This window comes from Armigeres subalbatus, chromosome 3, assembly GCF_024139115.2.
Source record: "Armigeres subalbatus isolate Guangzhou_Male chromosome 3, GZ_Asu_2, whole genome shotgun sequence".
Taxonomy (NCBI): domain Eukaryota; kingdom Metazoa; phylum Arthropoda; class Insecta; order Diptera; family Culicidae; genus Armigeres; species Armigeres subalbatus.
The window spans coordinates 219,609,551-219,627,281 of NC_085141.1; the positions used below are offsets into that span (position 1 = coordinate 219,609,551).

The 17,731-nt window shown below is 38.8% G+C and overlaps 1 protein-coding gene across 3 annotated transcripts in view; it reads left to right on the forward strand.

The window, feature by feature from the left end:
• The window catches only part of LOC134219972 (oxysterol-binding protein 2), a 116,896-nt gene extending 99,960 nt beyond the window's left edge, over positions 1–16,936 (forward strand). For all 3 annotated transcript variants that reach the window (XM_062698887.1, XM_062698888.1, XM_062698889.1), the window contains 5 exons: positions 2,641–2,831; positions 3,726–3,982; positions 4,051–4,261; positions 15,439–16,082; positions 16,273–16,936. In XM_062698887.1, coding sequence (XP_062554871.1) covers positions 2,641–2,831; positions 3,726–3,982; positions 4,051–4,261; positions 15,439–16,082; positions 16,273–16,483 — 1,514 coding nt within the window. In that variant the 3' untranslated portion in view covers positions 16,484–16,936. The remainder of the gene's footprint in view (positions 1–2,640; positions 2,832–3,725; positions 3,983–4,050; positions 4,262–15,438; positions 16,083–16,272) is intronic.
• The last annotated feature ends 795 nt before the right edge of the window (positions 16,937–17,731 follow it).

Below are 17,731 nucleotides of genomic sequence, written 5' to 3' on the forward strand. Positions count from 1 at the left end.
ACCGCGGACGCGTGGTGCTTTGCTTCCCGAAAGCTGCCAGCAAAAAGTGCAATTTGCTTCCATGAGTTCATCGAAAACAGAAAATCACCACTTTTGATTTTATAGATCACGTTTTAGAGGATAAGTGACTACTGCTATTGTCTTAGACCACGTTCAGACTATGAGCTTTAATCACTTGATATGAGCAAAGCGGACCGAACCAAATATTTTTAATATTTCGATCAAATTAATTTTTTATGAGAGGCTTTTCCGTGCTCTGATTAAAGAAGCTAAAGTAGATTTTTTGAAATTTGTAAATGACAATAGTTACCTATGTTTATTACCTGTTGCACGAGGTAAACATAGATTATTGCTCCTCTCGTCTCTAAAATGTACAGTAATTTCAAGTTGCAATTAAAAAGATTTTCAAGTCCCCAAATAATAACAAAGAATCCCAGATTGTCCTAACCCCCTATATCTGTCCGTTTGTACACAATTACGGGCTTGTGGAAAGACAAAATTGATGTTCCAGTCATCAATGCGAATGCTCGCAAAGTCATGATTGTGCATAAGCAATAAATATCACGTTTCAGCTTTGTTTTCAAACAGATTACTACCGAGCCGGTGCTCCACACCAAGCTCGGAAGTAGATAATAATAAATCACACTCACTACCTATCTCATCATAGTGCCCGTTACATTCCGTCATGAAATTTTTGTTAGCTGCAATATGTATTTGTGTGTATATATTTTACTCAGTGTTTTATTTCTAGAGCTTGTTTTATTTCGTTCGATTCACTACAAAGCTAATCATTGCAGTTGCCACCGTTTGGTGGTTGTTGTTTCGAATGCTTCATCTCTGCCAATGCCAGTGTCGCAACCTTGGCGGTTCATAAATCTGTTTCAGCAGAAAAAAAGATACTTCCGGTTGATGAACAAAATAACGTTACTGTTCCTGAATCGCATGCTTGCAAGTAATACCTAACCTACTGCTAGGAGCATGCTGTTAAAAATGGATACATATTGGACTTTAGAATGTCAACTTTTTTCCTCTTCCTTTGACTCGTACAAATTATGGTAAAAATGAACCCGCCATTGTTATATACCGATTTAAATTTGCCCCGGTCTACTCTGACAAAAACGTATACCAGATCTCTGTCCTCTACTCAATAACAATTGTTGAATGTTAAGTGAGTTAAGTTAAGTGATTATTATAATGTTTGATCTGATTTGGCGTTAGCGATAATGATGTTAGTTTTAGGAAAGCATTGTATCAAATGGTTTGTAAAACTGTTGATTCTGATATTTTTTTTAGGTTTATGACAACTGGAGAAAGGGTTATCAAATCACGAACAACAAACTCCAACTGCACAAGCCACTTCGGCGTTAGTCTTAAACAACTTCTCATAAACAACTACATCAAGCCTTCAATGAAATGAACAAAATAATGAAAACTAATTGCATATTATTCGGCAAATCGGCCGCACAACAATAATTTTTTTGTTAAATATCTTGGCTGTGCATATGCAATGCACAGCACATGTTTCGAAATGGACAAATTGATATGCAATTTGCGAAAAAGAATCCACGTGTCTTGGAGGGACTAGAACTCTCAACCTCCTACTCTCTAGATAGACGTGATAACCCCTATACAACAAGACCACTTAAAGGTCCCGAGTACCAACCTCCACCGCGGTTAGCTCTTTTTTGAAAATTGAATATCTTTCGGATGCTTGATTTGTCCAATCTTCACATGTGCTTTACTGTTGTATATCCACAGTCAAGCGACCTCACATTATTTTATTAACGAGAACATCACACACTATGCCCCCAACAACGTGCTGGGCGGATTTGTATAGAGTGTGAATCAATCATGATGGCAATATTCGTTCATAAATGTTCTATGAATGATTTTATGAGTGAGGCCATTTTGCTCCGAGGGTGCATTAGAGCACTTTTCTCCCCTACACATTGCGCTAGAGGTGGCATTTACCCAATCCAGTACTATGAAATAGCAGCGGTTCCTTCGTTCATCAATGTGATATTCTTCGGATGATTGCGCTATAGGACTCGGCGAAGCGACTGAAGTTCTAACTAAATCTCCACCACTGCTTACGCATACCAATCTTCACTTTTGATCGTCCGTTAGTGTTACATCCCCCATTGGGACAATGCTGCCTCGCAACTTAGTATTGAGTAGTAAACACTTCCATAGTTAACTGCACGGTTTTCAAGAGCCAAATTAGCATTTTTGTTGCCCTCGTATATGAGATCAACATGATGATACTCTTGTTTCATGGAAGTGCTCTTACCCCTAGGCTAAGGAAGGCCCCTATCAAATGCAGTTGCTTGATTAGGGGATTGATTTTACAAAATTAGGCCTCCATAAGGCGAAATACATGTTATCATTAAACATAAACGCTATTGAGTTTCATTCAGATCAAGGACCGATTTAGTTATTTCTGAATTATTTAATATCTAAGATCGAGGCCACTGGAAAATATGAATACATATACTACCAGCGTTACAAAAGTTACTAGTCATGTTAGAATAGCTATTCAGTGTGGTTTTACAATTCTTCACCTTTGCCCGCTTTGCCCTCAAGACTCATTAAAAACCCTAAATATTAATCTTTTTTTTACTTTTTTTCTCTTTGTTACAGATGCAGCGGCTTCCGGTTCCGACGACGAAGACAACGAGTTCTACGATGCACAAGAGGAAGGCGGCTCCGTTGCTTCACAAGAGGACAGTTCGTTCATATTGAAAATTCCGGTCGCTCACCACCGACGTAACTCCAACGACGCTACGGGTAGCTCCTCAGAGGGCGAAGAAGGCAATAGTGAAACACAGCAAGTAAGTTTGTTAGCTGAGCTATTTCATGTATAGACGCCTAATATATCAATCGACTTGAGCGTAGGCAATGTGAAACACTGCGAAATGGACTCTACTATTTTTTCTCAGTTCTTATTTGTACAGATGGCTTTTAATTGTAACCATTTTAAATCGCCACCTGAATCAACAGGAGCTAGCTCTAAATTAAGGCAAACTCTGATTACATTGGTCGTCAGTAAATTTGTATTCACGATGCTCAAGTACTGTATCTGTAGTTCTCGACCTCTGAAATCGACTGGTGACTAGCATTAGTTGATTAATAGGGAAAATTCAGTGATTATTTTGTTACAAAGTCAGAGGGGGTTTTAGCTTAAACGGCGTTGAAGTTTTTTTAAGATATGATCACCGTCTTCGACCAGAGGTCGCACTGATTGAATACTTAACATCTACGCATTACACAACGGACAGAACATTTACACAACACCCACTGGACTAATGGAGAATTTTCCGCTTTATGAAAAGTTCGCTCCTTACTAGGGCGAGAATCGAACCCACACCCCACAGTACGCAAATACGGCCAGACGACTGACGCCGCTAACCGCACGGCCGTGAAGGCCAAATGTTTGAATGTTTGCATAATTGCATGTTCATCTAAGTTAAAATACTAAGTAATTACAAAATCTAGGGTAACGATGATATTTTGGACAACTGAAAATATTTTGGGCTTTTGGCTATATTTTGTTTATTTTATTACATAAATATGGTTCAAAATGTGATTATGTACGAGGTAAAACAGTTGAGAAGAAAAACTCGCTTTATTGTATAAGAACGGCTCATCGTGTTCATTTCGAAACTACTTTTTTCTATTGTACAGCTGTGCCTACAAATTACTAACTGGTTGTCTTCTGTTTACAGGTATTAGTAGTCACCGATAGTCTAGACAATATGGACGTGACGGATAGAATATCTGTTAACAGTAATCAAGCACTAACACCAATCTTCTCCAACAACAATCAATCCTCGAGGGTGGCACGAAGGCGACGAACGCGGGTTCCTGACAAGCCCAACTATCCGTTGAACTTGTGGTCCATCATCAAGAACTGCATCGGCAAGGATTTGTCGAAAATCCCCATGCCGGTTAATTTCAACGAACCCCTTTCGATGCTGCAAAGGTTCGTATATTCATTCAATCTGGTGGAAAATCTATCCAATAACTGAAACAATTTATTCCAATGCAAAGATTGACCGAGGACTTTGAGTATTCGGAAATACTGGACAAAGCCGCAACGTGCAAGGACACCTGCGAGCAGCTAGCATACGTAACGGCATTTACTGTTTCGAGCTATTCGACCACCAGCAACCGCACCGGTAAACCATTTAATCCACTTCTCGGTGAAACGTACGAATGCGACCGGACAGATGATCTCGGTTGGAGGTGTATCAACGAACAGGTAATTTTATTTATATATTTATTTGAGTGCGTACGTCTAACATTTAATATATTCTTATTAGAATCAGCTTTGGAATAAGCATTAATTTGAAAAAGCAGCTTGTCTAGCAAGAAAGGCTTTTCAAAAAAGATCTATCTAGGATTTTTTCATGAATTTTAAAAGAACTTACAAAGGGATTTCATGAAGATTTAAATCAATGTATTCCCATGGAATGTCAGAAGAAAACATAAAAGAATCATCCAAGAAAAGAAGAAAAATGATATTTCAAAGAATTTGAGTAAAAATACTACTCCAATGAGTGATTAATCTAACTTAAATAAAAATAAATAATAAATTTTAAAAAACTAGTTCAATAATATGATGGTTTCGTGAAAGTTAAAAATGATCTCCTGCCATTTTTTTATACGATTTATGGGAGATAAAGTTTCCTGTCTGTTTAAGTGCATTTTACAGAAAACAGATCCCTAATTTTAGTGCAATCATTATTTTATTGAAGCACACCCAATTTTTTACACGGTTGGTATTCATTAATTTCTTGGTGTCTTGAACTTCACACTTTCTCTGAACTCACACAGATTTAAATACCGCTTGAATTCTCTTTGATTTTTTGTGAATTTTTTCGAGGGGTTAACTCATAGTTTCATTAGCGCTGAAGGTCATAATTGAGTAAAACCCAACCGTGTAAAAAAAGAACTGGGTGTAGTATGATAGTGTTCAATCTTTACTGTGGACAATTTTTAGTTAGGGTTGTATGACAAACTGCGGGATGCCATTTCGCGGAGTCCCAATCCCGGAAAAACATTTCGCGGAAGGACCCATTTTGCCGAAAATTCAATTAGAGACATTATTTGTTTAGCTTAGCTGCAAATGCCACAAATGTTTTTCACAGTGTTTTTTTGCCGTCAGACTATGAGCCACACATAATACTTGATATAGTGAATCTTCACATTAGACGTCATCATATGCATTATTTCCAGCGAAAATTAGATGTAATAACATTTAGCGGAAAGTGCGGCAAGATCGCTATATGGGGTAAGACAGTCAACGTTGATTATGACTTAAGTGAGCATTATATTCACATTATTATTACGAGAAATGGTCAACAATAATGTGAAAGGGCTATACAACTGAAAAACGCACTTTGACAACTTCACTTGTTCTTGAAATATTGATTTTAACATGGTTTAGTTGAAATTCGAGTTTTCTTATAATTTTGTATAGTTAGGGTTAGGCGGGGCAAGATGGGTCACGGGGCAAGATGGGTCAGGGCCGTTTTTGAGCATCGTGTACATTTTAATATGGAGATTATGACTTTGTAGGAGGAATAATTTGCTTCTACTTTATTGTCACTCGATTTGACGATAAAATTTTATTTTGGTAAAGTATGGCAAGGTAAAATATGTTTCAGCATTGTTTCTTATGCGAAACACACTTTCTATAAAACGTGTAATCTCGTCGAGCAATGTAAAATTTAAACATTTTTAGTAACATAGTGAAAGTATTATAAGTAATGTAGGTGATGTTGTACTAACTGCGTTGAAATAAATAAATTTGATCGAAAATTAAAAATTCTAACATGAACTTGCAAATGGGGCAAGATGGGTCAGCACATATTGAAGGGCATAGTTCGTATTCAAAACATATTTTTCATTGCTGGTTTAATCTTTTTAAGGTTACTTTTGACATAATGATGTTAATTTGTTTATTGAACATGTCTATTTTTTGTCTTTAAGAAAGCAATACTCAGACGACTTGTTTAAGAATTTGCAGACATTTTTAAATGTAGAGCCATTTCTTCATCCAAGGCTTAAAAATTATTTTTTATTCAATAAAATCAATGGAAAAAAGCTATCTATCTGTGTGTAATTCAATATTGGGAATGAAAACAATATTCATTGCAGAATTCAAAGGTGACCCATCTTGCCCCGCTGTTTGACCCATCTTACCCCGTCATTTTTTGATTGACAGAAAAATAGACTTTAATGACTCAAAATGCAATAAAAAGTGGAGTTTTTATTATTTCCCTTGGCTTACATATTATGAGCTATTTTTATAGATCGACGTTGAAAAGTAGAATTAAAATGTTTCTGTTTTGAGACATTCAGAGTTCGCCTTAGGCGACCCATCTTGCCCCATCCTTCTTCTTCTTCTTATTGGCATTACATCCCCACACTGGGACAGAGCCGCCTCGCAGTTTAGTGTTCATTAAGCACTTCCACAGTTATTAACTGCGAGGTTTCTAAGCCAGTTTACCACTTTTGCATTTGTATATCATGAGGCTAACACGATGATACTTTTATGCCCAGGGAAGTCGAGACAATTTCCAATCCGAAAATTGTCTAGACCGGCACCGGGAATCGAACCCAGCCACCCCCCTCAGCATGGTATTGCTTTGTAGCTGCGCGTCTTACCGCACGGCTAAGGAGGGCCCCATCCTACCCTACATAATTTAAGGTTTGAAGCCAAAATTACTCATTTTCAGCACAAATTGATATTTACCAAGGCTTTTATATAACTATAGCCTATCTACATTAATAATTTGAGGAGAATATAGGATATAAATCTTTGGATATACGTCGACTTGGGGCGGTATTGCCAACTGTATAAAAAACAAGGTCTTCTCCAGGATTAAGAATTGCCTAACCCTTAAACTGTCCATGATCGCATACACTCGCATTTTGTTCATTTCGTAAAAAGCCTGTGAATCGCTCAGAAAGCTCAATTTATTGCATCTTATACCACAACAGTAAAATATGCTTTACTATCTTGCTTATCTGTGGTAAGCTGGAAATGGAACGATTTATAAAATCAACATAAATGCAAATGTTTCAAATATGCGATCATGGGCAGTAAATGCGTTTAAAAAATCATCAAAATAGTTTCTGCCTGAATCAGAGATGACAATGGGTATGGTTTTAATCGTAAAAAATAGCTTTAGGTTCAGGCAAATTAAGATATTCTCATCAAAATTAATTTATTGGCTTTTTTCGATGATGATTATACTACTCAAAGTGAAAGACACCGCAAGCGAGCAGCAAGTGTAGGGTGACCATATGATTTTTTTTCTAAAGGATGACAATTCCTTAAAATCGTGCCAAAAAGGAGGACATTTGGTTGAAAATGGAGGACATGTGAAAGAAATTACCAAACCCAAAATTTCCTGTATTTGATATTTAATTGACTGATTTTTCGGGACGTCGAGTCAAACGCGTCATACAAATTTTTTGAATTAAATAAAACATATTAATCCACCTAGCGGTGATGGTGCCTTTCTCGCGCAAAAAGGTAATAAATGTAGCATTTACACTTACACCTCGATGATGTACAAGATTTTTTTAACTTAAGTTCAATTTATTTTCATTTTTTTGTGTTCACCTGGCCCTTTATCTTCATTCATTTTCTTGTTTGTTTTGTAAAGATAATTGTTTTGTGTTCCAATTTTACATGTTAACCTTAAGGAGACATAAGGTAATTTAAAATTTGATAACCCAACTAACTATTTACACTAATACCTATTTATAATAATAATTTGATAACCTAGATGGGAACAAGCGCCCTAATCGCTTCTTGGTCCGAGAAGGCGCAACGAACCCTAAACTTTTCTTTACACTCACCAAAACGTTCATGTAAGGTTTTTATCCCGGCCAGACGGTGGTGGGTTATAGCGCAGCTCTCCCAGACCGGCATGCCGTATTCGATCACAGGGAGGATGATTTGTAGACTTGTAGACAGCAAGCTTATTTTTCAGGGACAATGACGACCGACGGTTGATTAAAGGGTACAGTAGTTTTAACAAGACGTTACACTTTGTCACCGTCTTGTCAACCTGTTGCCTGGAAATAAGCTTGCTGTCGAGGGTCAAGCCAAGGTAGTCGGCCTCATTGGCCCATTCCACGGTCGTGCCATGATTTTGCAGTCCCCAGGCGGAACATGTTTAGGGGATTTAGAGTGGGGGGAAATGATTACCTGGGTCTTCGTCGCGTTGATACAGATCTTCCAGCTGGTGAGGTACTCTGTCGGAATCCAGGCCTCGTTGGAGTTTTGCCACTAGCGCTCTGATCACTCTACCATTGTAGACGATGGAGGTGTCATCTGCGAACAGAGACAGAATGCCGCCTTCTGGAGGTTCTGGCATGTCGGAGGTGAACAGATTGAAAAGCAGGAGCCCGATGATACTGCCCTGGGGACGCCTGCGACGATGTTGTGCGCATTGGAACTCGCTCCGCTGATTGAGACCCGGAATGTCCTTACCGACAGGTAATTGTTGATGGTTTTTACCAGGTAGCTGGAAAGATTGTAGCTTTGTAGTTTGTACACCAGGCCATCATGCCATACATTGTCAAATGCCTTCTCGACATCGAGTAAGGCCATGGCGGATGTTTTTGAGACAATCTTATTCCGTCTGAGGACGTTGGTAGCTCGAGTCAGTTGATGTACAGTTGACCGACCGCGTCGGAGACAAAACTGTTCCTCGAGCAAGATGTTGAGATTTTCGGCAGACTCAAGTAACCGATGATGAATAGCTTTTTCGAATAGCTTGGATAACCCTGAGAGAAGGCTGATGGGTCGATAACTTTTGGGGGAGGAAGGATCCTTCCCAGGCTTCCGGATGGGGATGACTTTCGCTGACTTCCAGGACGATGGGAAGTAGCTGAGCCGGAGACACTGATTAAAAATCAGCGAGAGATGCTCAAAGAACGGAGCACTCATGTGTTTGAGATCGAGATTCAGGATGCTGTCGAAGCCTGGGGCCTTCATGTTCTTCGACGATTTGATATAGGCCGTCAATTCGTCAGCTGAGATCTTCAACTCCTCCGAGAAGTCGTTGGGAATCAAATGGATGTTGTTAGCATGCTCGTTGACGGCTGCTTCGTGTGGACTGACGATGTTCTGCCCAAGATTGTGTGAGCTGACGAAGTGACGACCTATTTCAGCGACCTTCTCTGCAGGAGTTATCAAGCGATCCTTAGAGCCATTTTTGTCTAGTGGGATCAAAGGTGGAATGGGCCGAGGCTTGGATTTTAGTAGTTTGGTCATTTTCCAGAACGGCTTAGCATAATCTGGGAGAGTGCGAAAATAACGCCAACGCGACGAAGCGAAAACGTAAACAGCGAACGAATGAGAAAAAACACTTGGAAAAAATGTTCGAATTTTGGCTTTCGGACAATTTTATAGTACTATGAAACTCCACGAAGAGCATACATAAGGCATTTTTTATAACACATTATTGTCGGATGTCGGATGCAACTATGTGAAAAATTGGCTAATGTTTTAATGGCATTTTGTGCACACACACACATCGCACACACGAACAGACAGACATTTGTTCCGCTCGTCGAGCTGAATCGATTGGTATATAACACTATGGGTCTCGGAAACTCAAGTTCGTTTTCGTAGGGAAATGACAGCCTTTCGGTACTTTGTTGTACGAGAAAGGTAAAAAGTGAAATCATCAAAGCAGGTGAGCGTGAGGATGATTAGCAAAATATGGTAAGCTTTATTGTAGAACTGGGAATTAGACCTGTGCGCCGCCGCGCCACGCCGCCGCCGCCGACACTTATTGACGTACGCCGACGCCGGTGAAGGTATCGGCGGCGCGCCATACGCCGATTGGCTCCACGCCGCCGAATTTCGTATTTCACGCCGATGATTGGCCAACACAAAAATCACAGTATATAGTGTGTTGCATCTACCGAACCAAGGCAACCTATCAGGCATTAATTAAATAGCTGTTATACCTTTAGCAGATTTGTTTTTATCTCTGACACTTTTACCGGCATTGGCGTGTTAAATGCGAGGTCATTCAAGAACTACTTGGCAACAGACCTACAAATCAACGAGCGTAGTGATGAACTTCTAATCTCATATGTAACATCATGTGGAATAACCTCATTCTGGTCGCATTGGGTGGTTCATCATCTTTTTAAAAGTTTGAATGTTACATATCTTAATTGATTTAGTGCTTATATAAACTTCCCTGAGCATGGAGTATCAATGTGATTGCCTCGTTGTATGCGAATACAAAAATGGTAATTTGGCTTCTGGAGCTGGAGCACGATAGGATCTGTGACCCATCAAATTGAACATTTCCTTCACTCCTCTTTGTATTTAAATTGCTAGAATTGCTCTGAAAAAAACGGGCTTCATTTATTTCGATAAAAAATGCTCAAAGAAATGTCTTGATTTTCCTGAAATAATGTCCAAATGACATCCTGGAGGAAGTTCTGAAGCAATAATTGAAGAAAGTTCTTAGAGTTTTGAGGAATTTTTAGATTTATTCCCGTAGTAATTTCTGAATGATTTTCTTATGGAATCCCTGGAAAAAAATCTGAAGGAATTCTTGGAGGAATGTCCAACAAAATTCTTGAAGAAATTTAAGAATGTCGGGAATTTCTTCAGGAGTTCTCTTGGAAATTGCTCTAGGAATTCATACGGACATATCCGAAATTTCATTCTAGAATTTTGGAAGCAAATGGCGGAGAAAATTACGAAGGAAATACTAGATGAATATCTGAGGCTGAGTACAGACGCTTACACGAAGCACGAGGGATAGAGAGAATCTACTTTCAACATTGTAATCCAACAGACTAATAAATAAATACCCAATACTATATGTTGATAAACAATACCCAAATAAATTTGTGGGTTTACTTGAAAGGAAGTCTTGGAGAAAGTTCTAAAGGAATGAACCTGAAGAAATTGCTTAGAGTCTTGAGGAATTTCTGGATCTATCTTCGTAGTAATTTTTGGAGGATTTTCTGGAGGAATCCCTGGAGAAAATTCAGGAGGAATGTCCAAAAAAAATCTTGATGGAATCTAAGAATGTCGGTAATTTCTTTGGAAATTGTATCTGATATCTGAAAGTTTGTTCTAGAATTTTGGAAGGAAAGGATGGAGAAAATTCCGAAAGAATTACTAGAAGAATTGCCGAGGGAATGGAATGTTTTATGGAATACCTGGAAAAGTTTCAGAGGAATTGTTAAAACAATTTCCGAAGGAATTTTTCAAAAATATGTGTGTATGTACAGTAATCCATCATTCTGGCTTGAGTCTTGCTTTGCATGCGGCTCCACCCAAAATTACAATCGAATTTAAATACAATTCTGCTTTCAATACACTGCTGTATAAACGGCAAAAAACGGAGGCAGCAGACCCGTAAGCAGAGACACTTACGCGAAGCCATCGGGATCTCCTTTCAACAGTGTAATCCAACAGACTAATAAATAGATTCGCAATCCTTTTTGAGCTTTTCGAGGGCTAGTTTCTTTGAGGAAGGTGCGTCAAATCCATTACAACTGGGGGAAGTGTACCCATCTACATGGGTAGAAATTTTTATTTCCAATTCCAAAAAGAATTTTTGAAGGGATTCCTGATGGAATTGTCAAAATCAATCTTAGAAGAATTTTTATAAGAATTTCCAGAAGAGTTCCTTAAGATAATTCTTAAGGTCCTCAGAAGTTCCGAAGCAATCCCTAAGGAAAATTTCAAAAAAAAAAGCTGGTTTCATTGTGGACGTTTCTTGAAGGAATTCCTAGAGAAATTCCCGATCGAATTCCCAACAGAATTTTTGAAGGTATGTTAGAATGAGTTTCTTGATGTCTTACCGAATTAATTCCTGAATATACTTTTCTAGGGAATTATTTAAGGTATTTACGAAAAAATCTGTAGAAATTTTCGAAGGAACTCCTGCAGTAAATTCCCAAGGAATTCTTGAGAATATCCGAATATTCGCAATCTAGATATTTTGGGAGTTTTTCTTGGCATGTAGTCTTGTTTCTAGAGTCAAAACTGAGTTTGTTTCACTACTGTCCAGATTTTCGAAGAAATTCTTAGAGTATTATAGGAATTTCTATTTAAGTTCCAATAGCTATTTGTTTGGGACATCCACTAAAAAATCCTTCTTTAAAATTCTGTTCGAAAATCTTTTCAGGTTCTTGTTTGATTATTCCTTCAAGAATAAAGTCGAAGTTCCTCCAGGAATTTCTTCAAAAATCTCTTTAGAAAAGTCACAGGAATTAAGGATTTCTTCAGAAAACCTTCCGGGAAGGCCTTTTATTTATTTTTCAAAGACTTCTTTGGAACTTCCTCCAGGAAGTATTTAAAAAAAATCTTTCAGTAAACTATACAAAGTTTCTGCAGGAATAACTCCGGAACGAATCATAATATGGAGGAATTTTTAAATGAATTTTAGAAGAAACTCCCGAGGGAATTTGTGTGTTAAACTTTTTTCAATTAAAAAAAAACACGTAAACATCGATTTAAAAAAAATGAATGAATTTACAAACAAAATTTACAATGTTATGAAAACTCATATGTGAATATGTACGTTAAGTGGAAGATATTGATTTGGAAAATGTATTGGAGGTAACCACTTTCCCTTCGATGGGACTCGAACCCATGACCCAACAGTACGCTAGACTGGTGCTTTAACCAACTAAGCTACGAAGGACCTCCGTCGGCCTTCGCAACCTAGCGGCTACTGAACGAGCTCGAGATTCCCAAATTGGACGCATAGTCAAATCACTCGCAATCCATTTCTCAAGCCAATACTTCCACATGTGTATTGTACACGTCCACATTAGAGGAGCGTGAGTATTTAGAATGTCTGGCGGCTATACACATTCTTCATCAGCAACGGTACTGATCAAGTGAGGTTGTGTAAGCTATTTGCCAGTCGGTCGTCAAGCTCAGACCCTGACCGCATTGCGTAGGCAAGAGCACGCAACTCAAGTTCAGTTCAATCAAAGGTAATTGCCTATTTCCGGGATTAAACCACCCGACTTGGACGTTAATTTACAATGTTATGAAAACTCATATGTGAATATGTACGTTATGTGGAAGATATTGATTTGGAAAATGTATTGAGGTAACCACTTTCCCTTCGATGGGACTCGAACCCATGACCCAACAGTACGCTAGACTGGTGCTTTAACCAACTAAGCTACGAAGGACCTCCGTCGGCCTTCGCAACCTAGCGGCTACTGAACGAGCTCGAGATTCCCAAATTGGACGCATAGTCAAATCACTCGCAATCCATTTCTCAAGCCAATACTTCCACATGTGTATTGTACACGTCCACATTAGAGGAGCGTGAGTATTTAGAATGTCTGGCGGCTATACACATTCTTCATCAGCAACGGTACTGATCAAGTGAGGTTGTATTTGCAGTCGGTCGCCAAGCTCAGACCCGACCGCATTGCGTAGGCAAGAGCACGCAACTCAAGTTCAGTTCAATCAAAGGTAATTGCCTATTTCCGGGATTAAACCACCCGACTTGGACGTTAATTTACAATGTTATGAAAACTCATATGTGAATATGTACGTTATGTGGAAGAGATTGATTTGGAAAAGGGAGGTAACCACTTTCCCTTCGATGGGACTCGAACCCATGACCCAACAGTACGCTAGACTGGTGCTTTAACCAACTAAGCTACGAAGGACCTCCGTCGGCCTTCGCAACCTAGCGGCTACTGAACGAGCTCGAGATTCCCAAATTGGACGCATAGTCAAATCACTCGCAATCCATTTCTCAAGCCAATACTTCCACATGTGTATTGTACACGTCCACATTAGAGGAGCGTGAGTATTTAGAATGTCTGGCGGCTATACACATTCTTCATCAGCAACGGTACTGATCAAGTGAGGTTGTGTAAGCTATTTGCCAGTCGGTCGTCAAGCTCAGACCCGACCGCATTGCGTAGGCAAGAGCACGCAACTCAAGTTCAGTTCAATCAAAGGTATATATCTAGGTATATATATAGGTATATATCAAATATCTTCCACATAACGTACATATTCACATATGAGTTTTCATAACATTGTAAATTAACGTCCAAGTCGGGTGGTTTAATCCCCGGAAATAGGCAATTACCTTTGATGAAACAAAATTTTCTAAGATTTTCCAAAAGAATTTCAGAAGAGATTCCCGAACGAATTCCTTAAACAGTGTCCGTAGGTATTCCTCTTGAAAGATTTTCATGGAAATTTTCTAAGGAATTCTTAAAGGAATTTTCAAGGGAACTCCTAAAAAAGTTTTCGAATGAATTTCTAAAGAAATTCCCAAAAGACTCCGTAAAGTAATTTTCAAGGAAATTCCGGAACGAATTTCCGAAGAAATGAAGGAATTCATTCGAGAAATTCCTTTTTCGAATATTCTGAGGAATATCTTAAGGAATTTCTAAACGAATTTCTGGATTTGTATCCAAATTACTTTCCTATGAACTTATGTGCTGTGATGCGGCAATATGCTAGTGGAGGATTTGATGTAAACTTTTGCTGTGGACATACAAGCTACACCGATTAGGATGTTCACTTCATCAGTCTGACTGTAGCTAGTAATTGTACAAAAAAATTATAAAAAGAATCATATGGCTTGCTGCGTGAAACTTTTTTTCTTAACTAAAAATTCTTCACGCCGAATCGCGCCGCCGCCGTAAACATGGCCTTACGCCGCCGCCGTTCACAAATACTTCGGCGCACAGGTCTACTGGGAATCAAGAATAATGCTTTTTATCACTAAATACACGCCAGATTCGAAAGGCGTGAAAAGAAATGTTGATTCAGGGAGTGTGAATACACTTCAGATATCATTATGATATGTGGGTGTAATCATGCGGAGCTTATTGTACACGAATATATCTTCGGAATGCATGTGTTCTTGAAATGGGCTATTACAGGAGATGCAATAGAGCTATCACCTTAAATCTCTAGCTAAAATCCGAATGCATTGAATTCTGGATTCCGGGAGACTTGTCCTTAAATATTCAAAATAATATTAAAATAACAGTGTATTTTATTAAAAAAAATATTTTGAGCTTTTTAGTGGAATGTTTTCACTTGTCATAAGACGAGTTTGTACAATCCCATTGAATTTCACCACTTAATTGTATCTTGACAGATATGTATTTCGACCTCAACAGTAAGGCCGTCTTCAGTGTCTCGTACTTGACTCGACTGACTCGTACTTGAGTCGAGTCAAGTACGAGACACTGAAGACGGCCTTACTGTTGAGGTCGAAATACGTATCTGTCAAGATACAATTAAGTGGTGGAATTCAATGGGATTGTACAAACTCGTCTTATGACAAGTGAGTGTATTTTATGTTTCTGTGAAATGGGTTATTCCGGAAAATGTAATTCCGCGAAATGGGTAATCAATTTTTATTTCTCCAATTACAGGTTTCCCATCATCCACCCATGGCAGCACAATACTGCGAAGGTCGTGGTTGGAGATGCTGGCAAGAATTCACGATGACGTCCAAATTTCGGGGCAAATATATACAGATAGTTCCACTTGGATACGCCCACGTTGAATTTCCTGCCTCGGGTAACAAGTTCACGTGGCGCAAGGTGACCACCACGGTACACAACATCATTGTCGGAAAGCTCTGGGTTGACAACCACGGAGATATGGAAATCTACGGCGAAAAGGCCGCCAAGGGAGTGAAGTGTCACCTGAAATACCTTCCGTACTCGTACTTCACGAGAGACACACAGCGGCGCGTGAAAGGTGTGGCGATGGACAGCTCCAACCAGGTCAAATGGGTGATAAACGGTACATGGGATAGCAAAATTGAAATTGCGCCCGTGACTTCCACTAGTGGTTCGGCCGAGAACCCCGTCTACAAGACGGGCAACTACAAAACGGCGTGGACCTCGCGGCTTCCGCCAACTGATTGTGATAAATACTACAACTTTACGTTGCTTGCCTGCCAGCTGAATGAACCCGAGCCTAATGTTGCACCAACTGATTCGCGCTTGCGACCCGATCAACGGCTGATGGAAGAAGGCAAATGGAACGAAAGTAATAAGGAAAAGCTAAGGTAAGCTGTCTCATAATGAAGCAAACAATTATTGTATTGAAATCACCCTACAAACGCAAATCTTTAAGTTTCCTTTTAGCATTTTTATTTCCTCATATTCAATCGGAGACTTTAAGAACATTCTTCAGTTTCCGTTTTCAGTTTTTTCAATCCCGTGTTACAAAAATTTTCATTCCATATATTTGTATAGACTGGAGGAGAAGCAGCGAGCCCGGAGACGTGAACGGGAAGCTGAGGCCGAGAAGTCAGCTGCCGAAGGTCGACCCTATCCGCCATACGAACCGATTTGGTTCAGCAAACAGCAAGACGAGGGCACGGACAGTCTGGTGCACGTGTTCAAGGGGACCTACTGGGATTCCAAAGCGAAACAGGAATGGTCCAAATGTCCCGACATTTTCTAAACTAAAGTTTTGTATGTATCATCTTACAGCGTTTTCCTTTTCTGTTTCGGTTATGTAATTTGTAAAAAAAAACATGCTTTATAGATAGCTCGTAAGTATGCGTCAGCGTGAAAGGGGTGAAAGGGTGATGCATCGAATCAATAGAGATAATAAACTATATGGGAAGTTCGTCGCTAATTCATTCTGCTTTCAATCGCAAGCACGTTGAGTATATGTCAGTTAAAACGTATGGATTATGCGTTGTTATTTAACTTAAATAATGTTTCGCCAGCGACAATATTCCTCTATAGTTTATTACCTCCATTGCCAAAACAAATGGTTTTATATGCAATGTATTGCTGTTCATTATTTAAAATGTGAAGAGAAACGAAATACCATCGCGTAGCTTGTAATAAATTTACTGGACTAATTGTTTAATGCAACTTTGGAGGAATAAATACTATAACTGGCTGTTCTTGTCGTATTTTCTTCTTCAGTTCCTGTTTTTGTTGGCTTCACCAAATACTATTACTGTTATTACAACAATCAATTATCAATACAATACAAATGCCAGATTAGGAATATCAACAAAAAATATTTATCGAAAGATACTTTGGAAAGAAACATTGGAGAAGGATTGTGGTGACCATGATATGATAGCATTCAAATGATAATTGTGACTCTCTTTGAGACGTAAACTACAAATTTTGGGAAACCTTTACCTAAGCACTATTACTATTGCTAGCAAAATACATTATTACTATTATACAAATCGTGGACTACGAATAGATCGGTAATTGCGTCTTGCATAAAATACAACAAATAAATAACATTTGAAAACTGGTGCATAGTTAATCTCCTAGGCAAGGGGTTCGGTTCAGAGTAAAAGGTTTTTTAGGTCGTTCGTTTTGTTCTCCGCAACTATTGCGCTGCTAAGTCATACGTCATAAAAAAACTAAACCATTATTCTCCTGCTATTTCGATCGCAAAATCAAACCAAACTACTGAACGTCAAATTCCATGAAAGTAAAGATTTCCCATTACATAATAGTAGATAGCAATCCGTCAGCGATACCCAATGATTGTTTCTAAACTAATTTTGGGTTTATTACACAGAACTACCATTTGAAGAAAAAAAACTAGCTGAAATAGTTAAAGTAAAGTTACTTGAGGAGAAGAGAGGAAGATAACTATAGATAATACCTACAGAGAATCGAAACACTTTCTGATTATTAAAATGTGAACTTAACGAAATAGCAGGTTAAACAT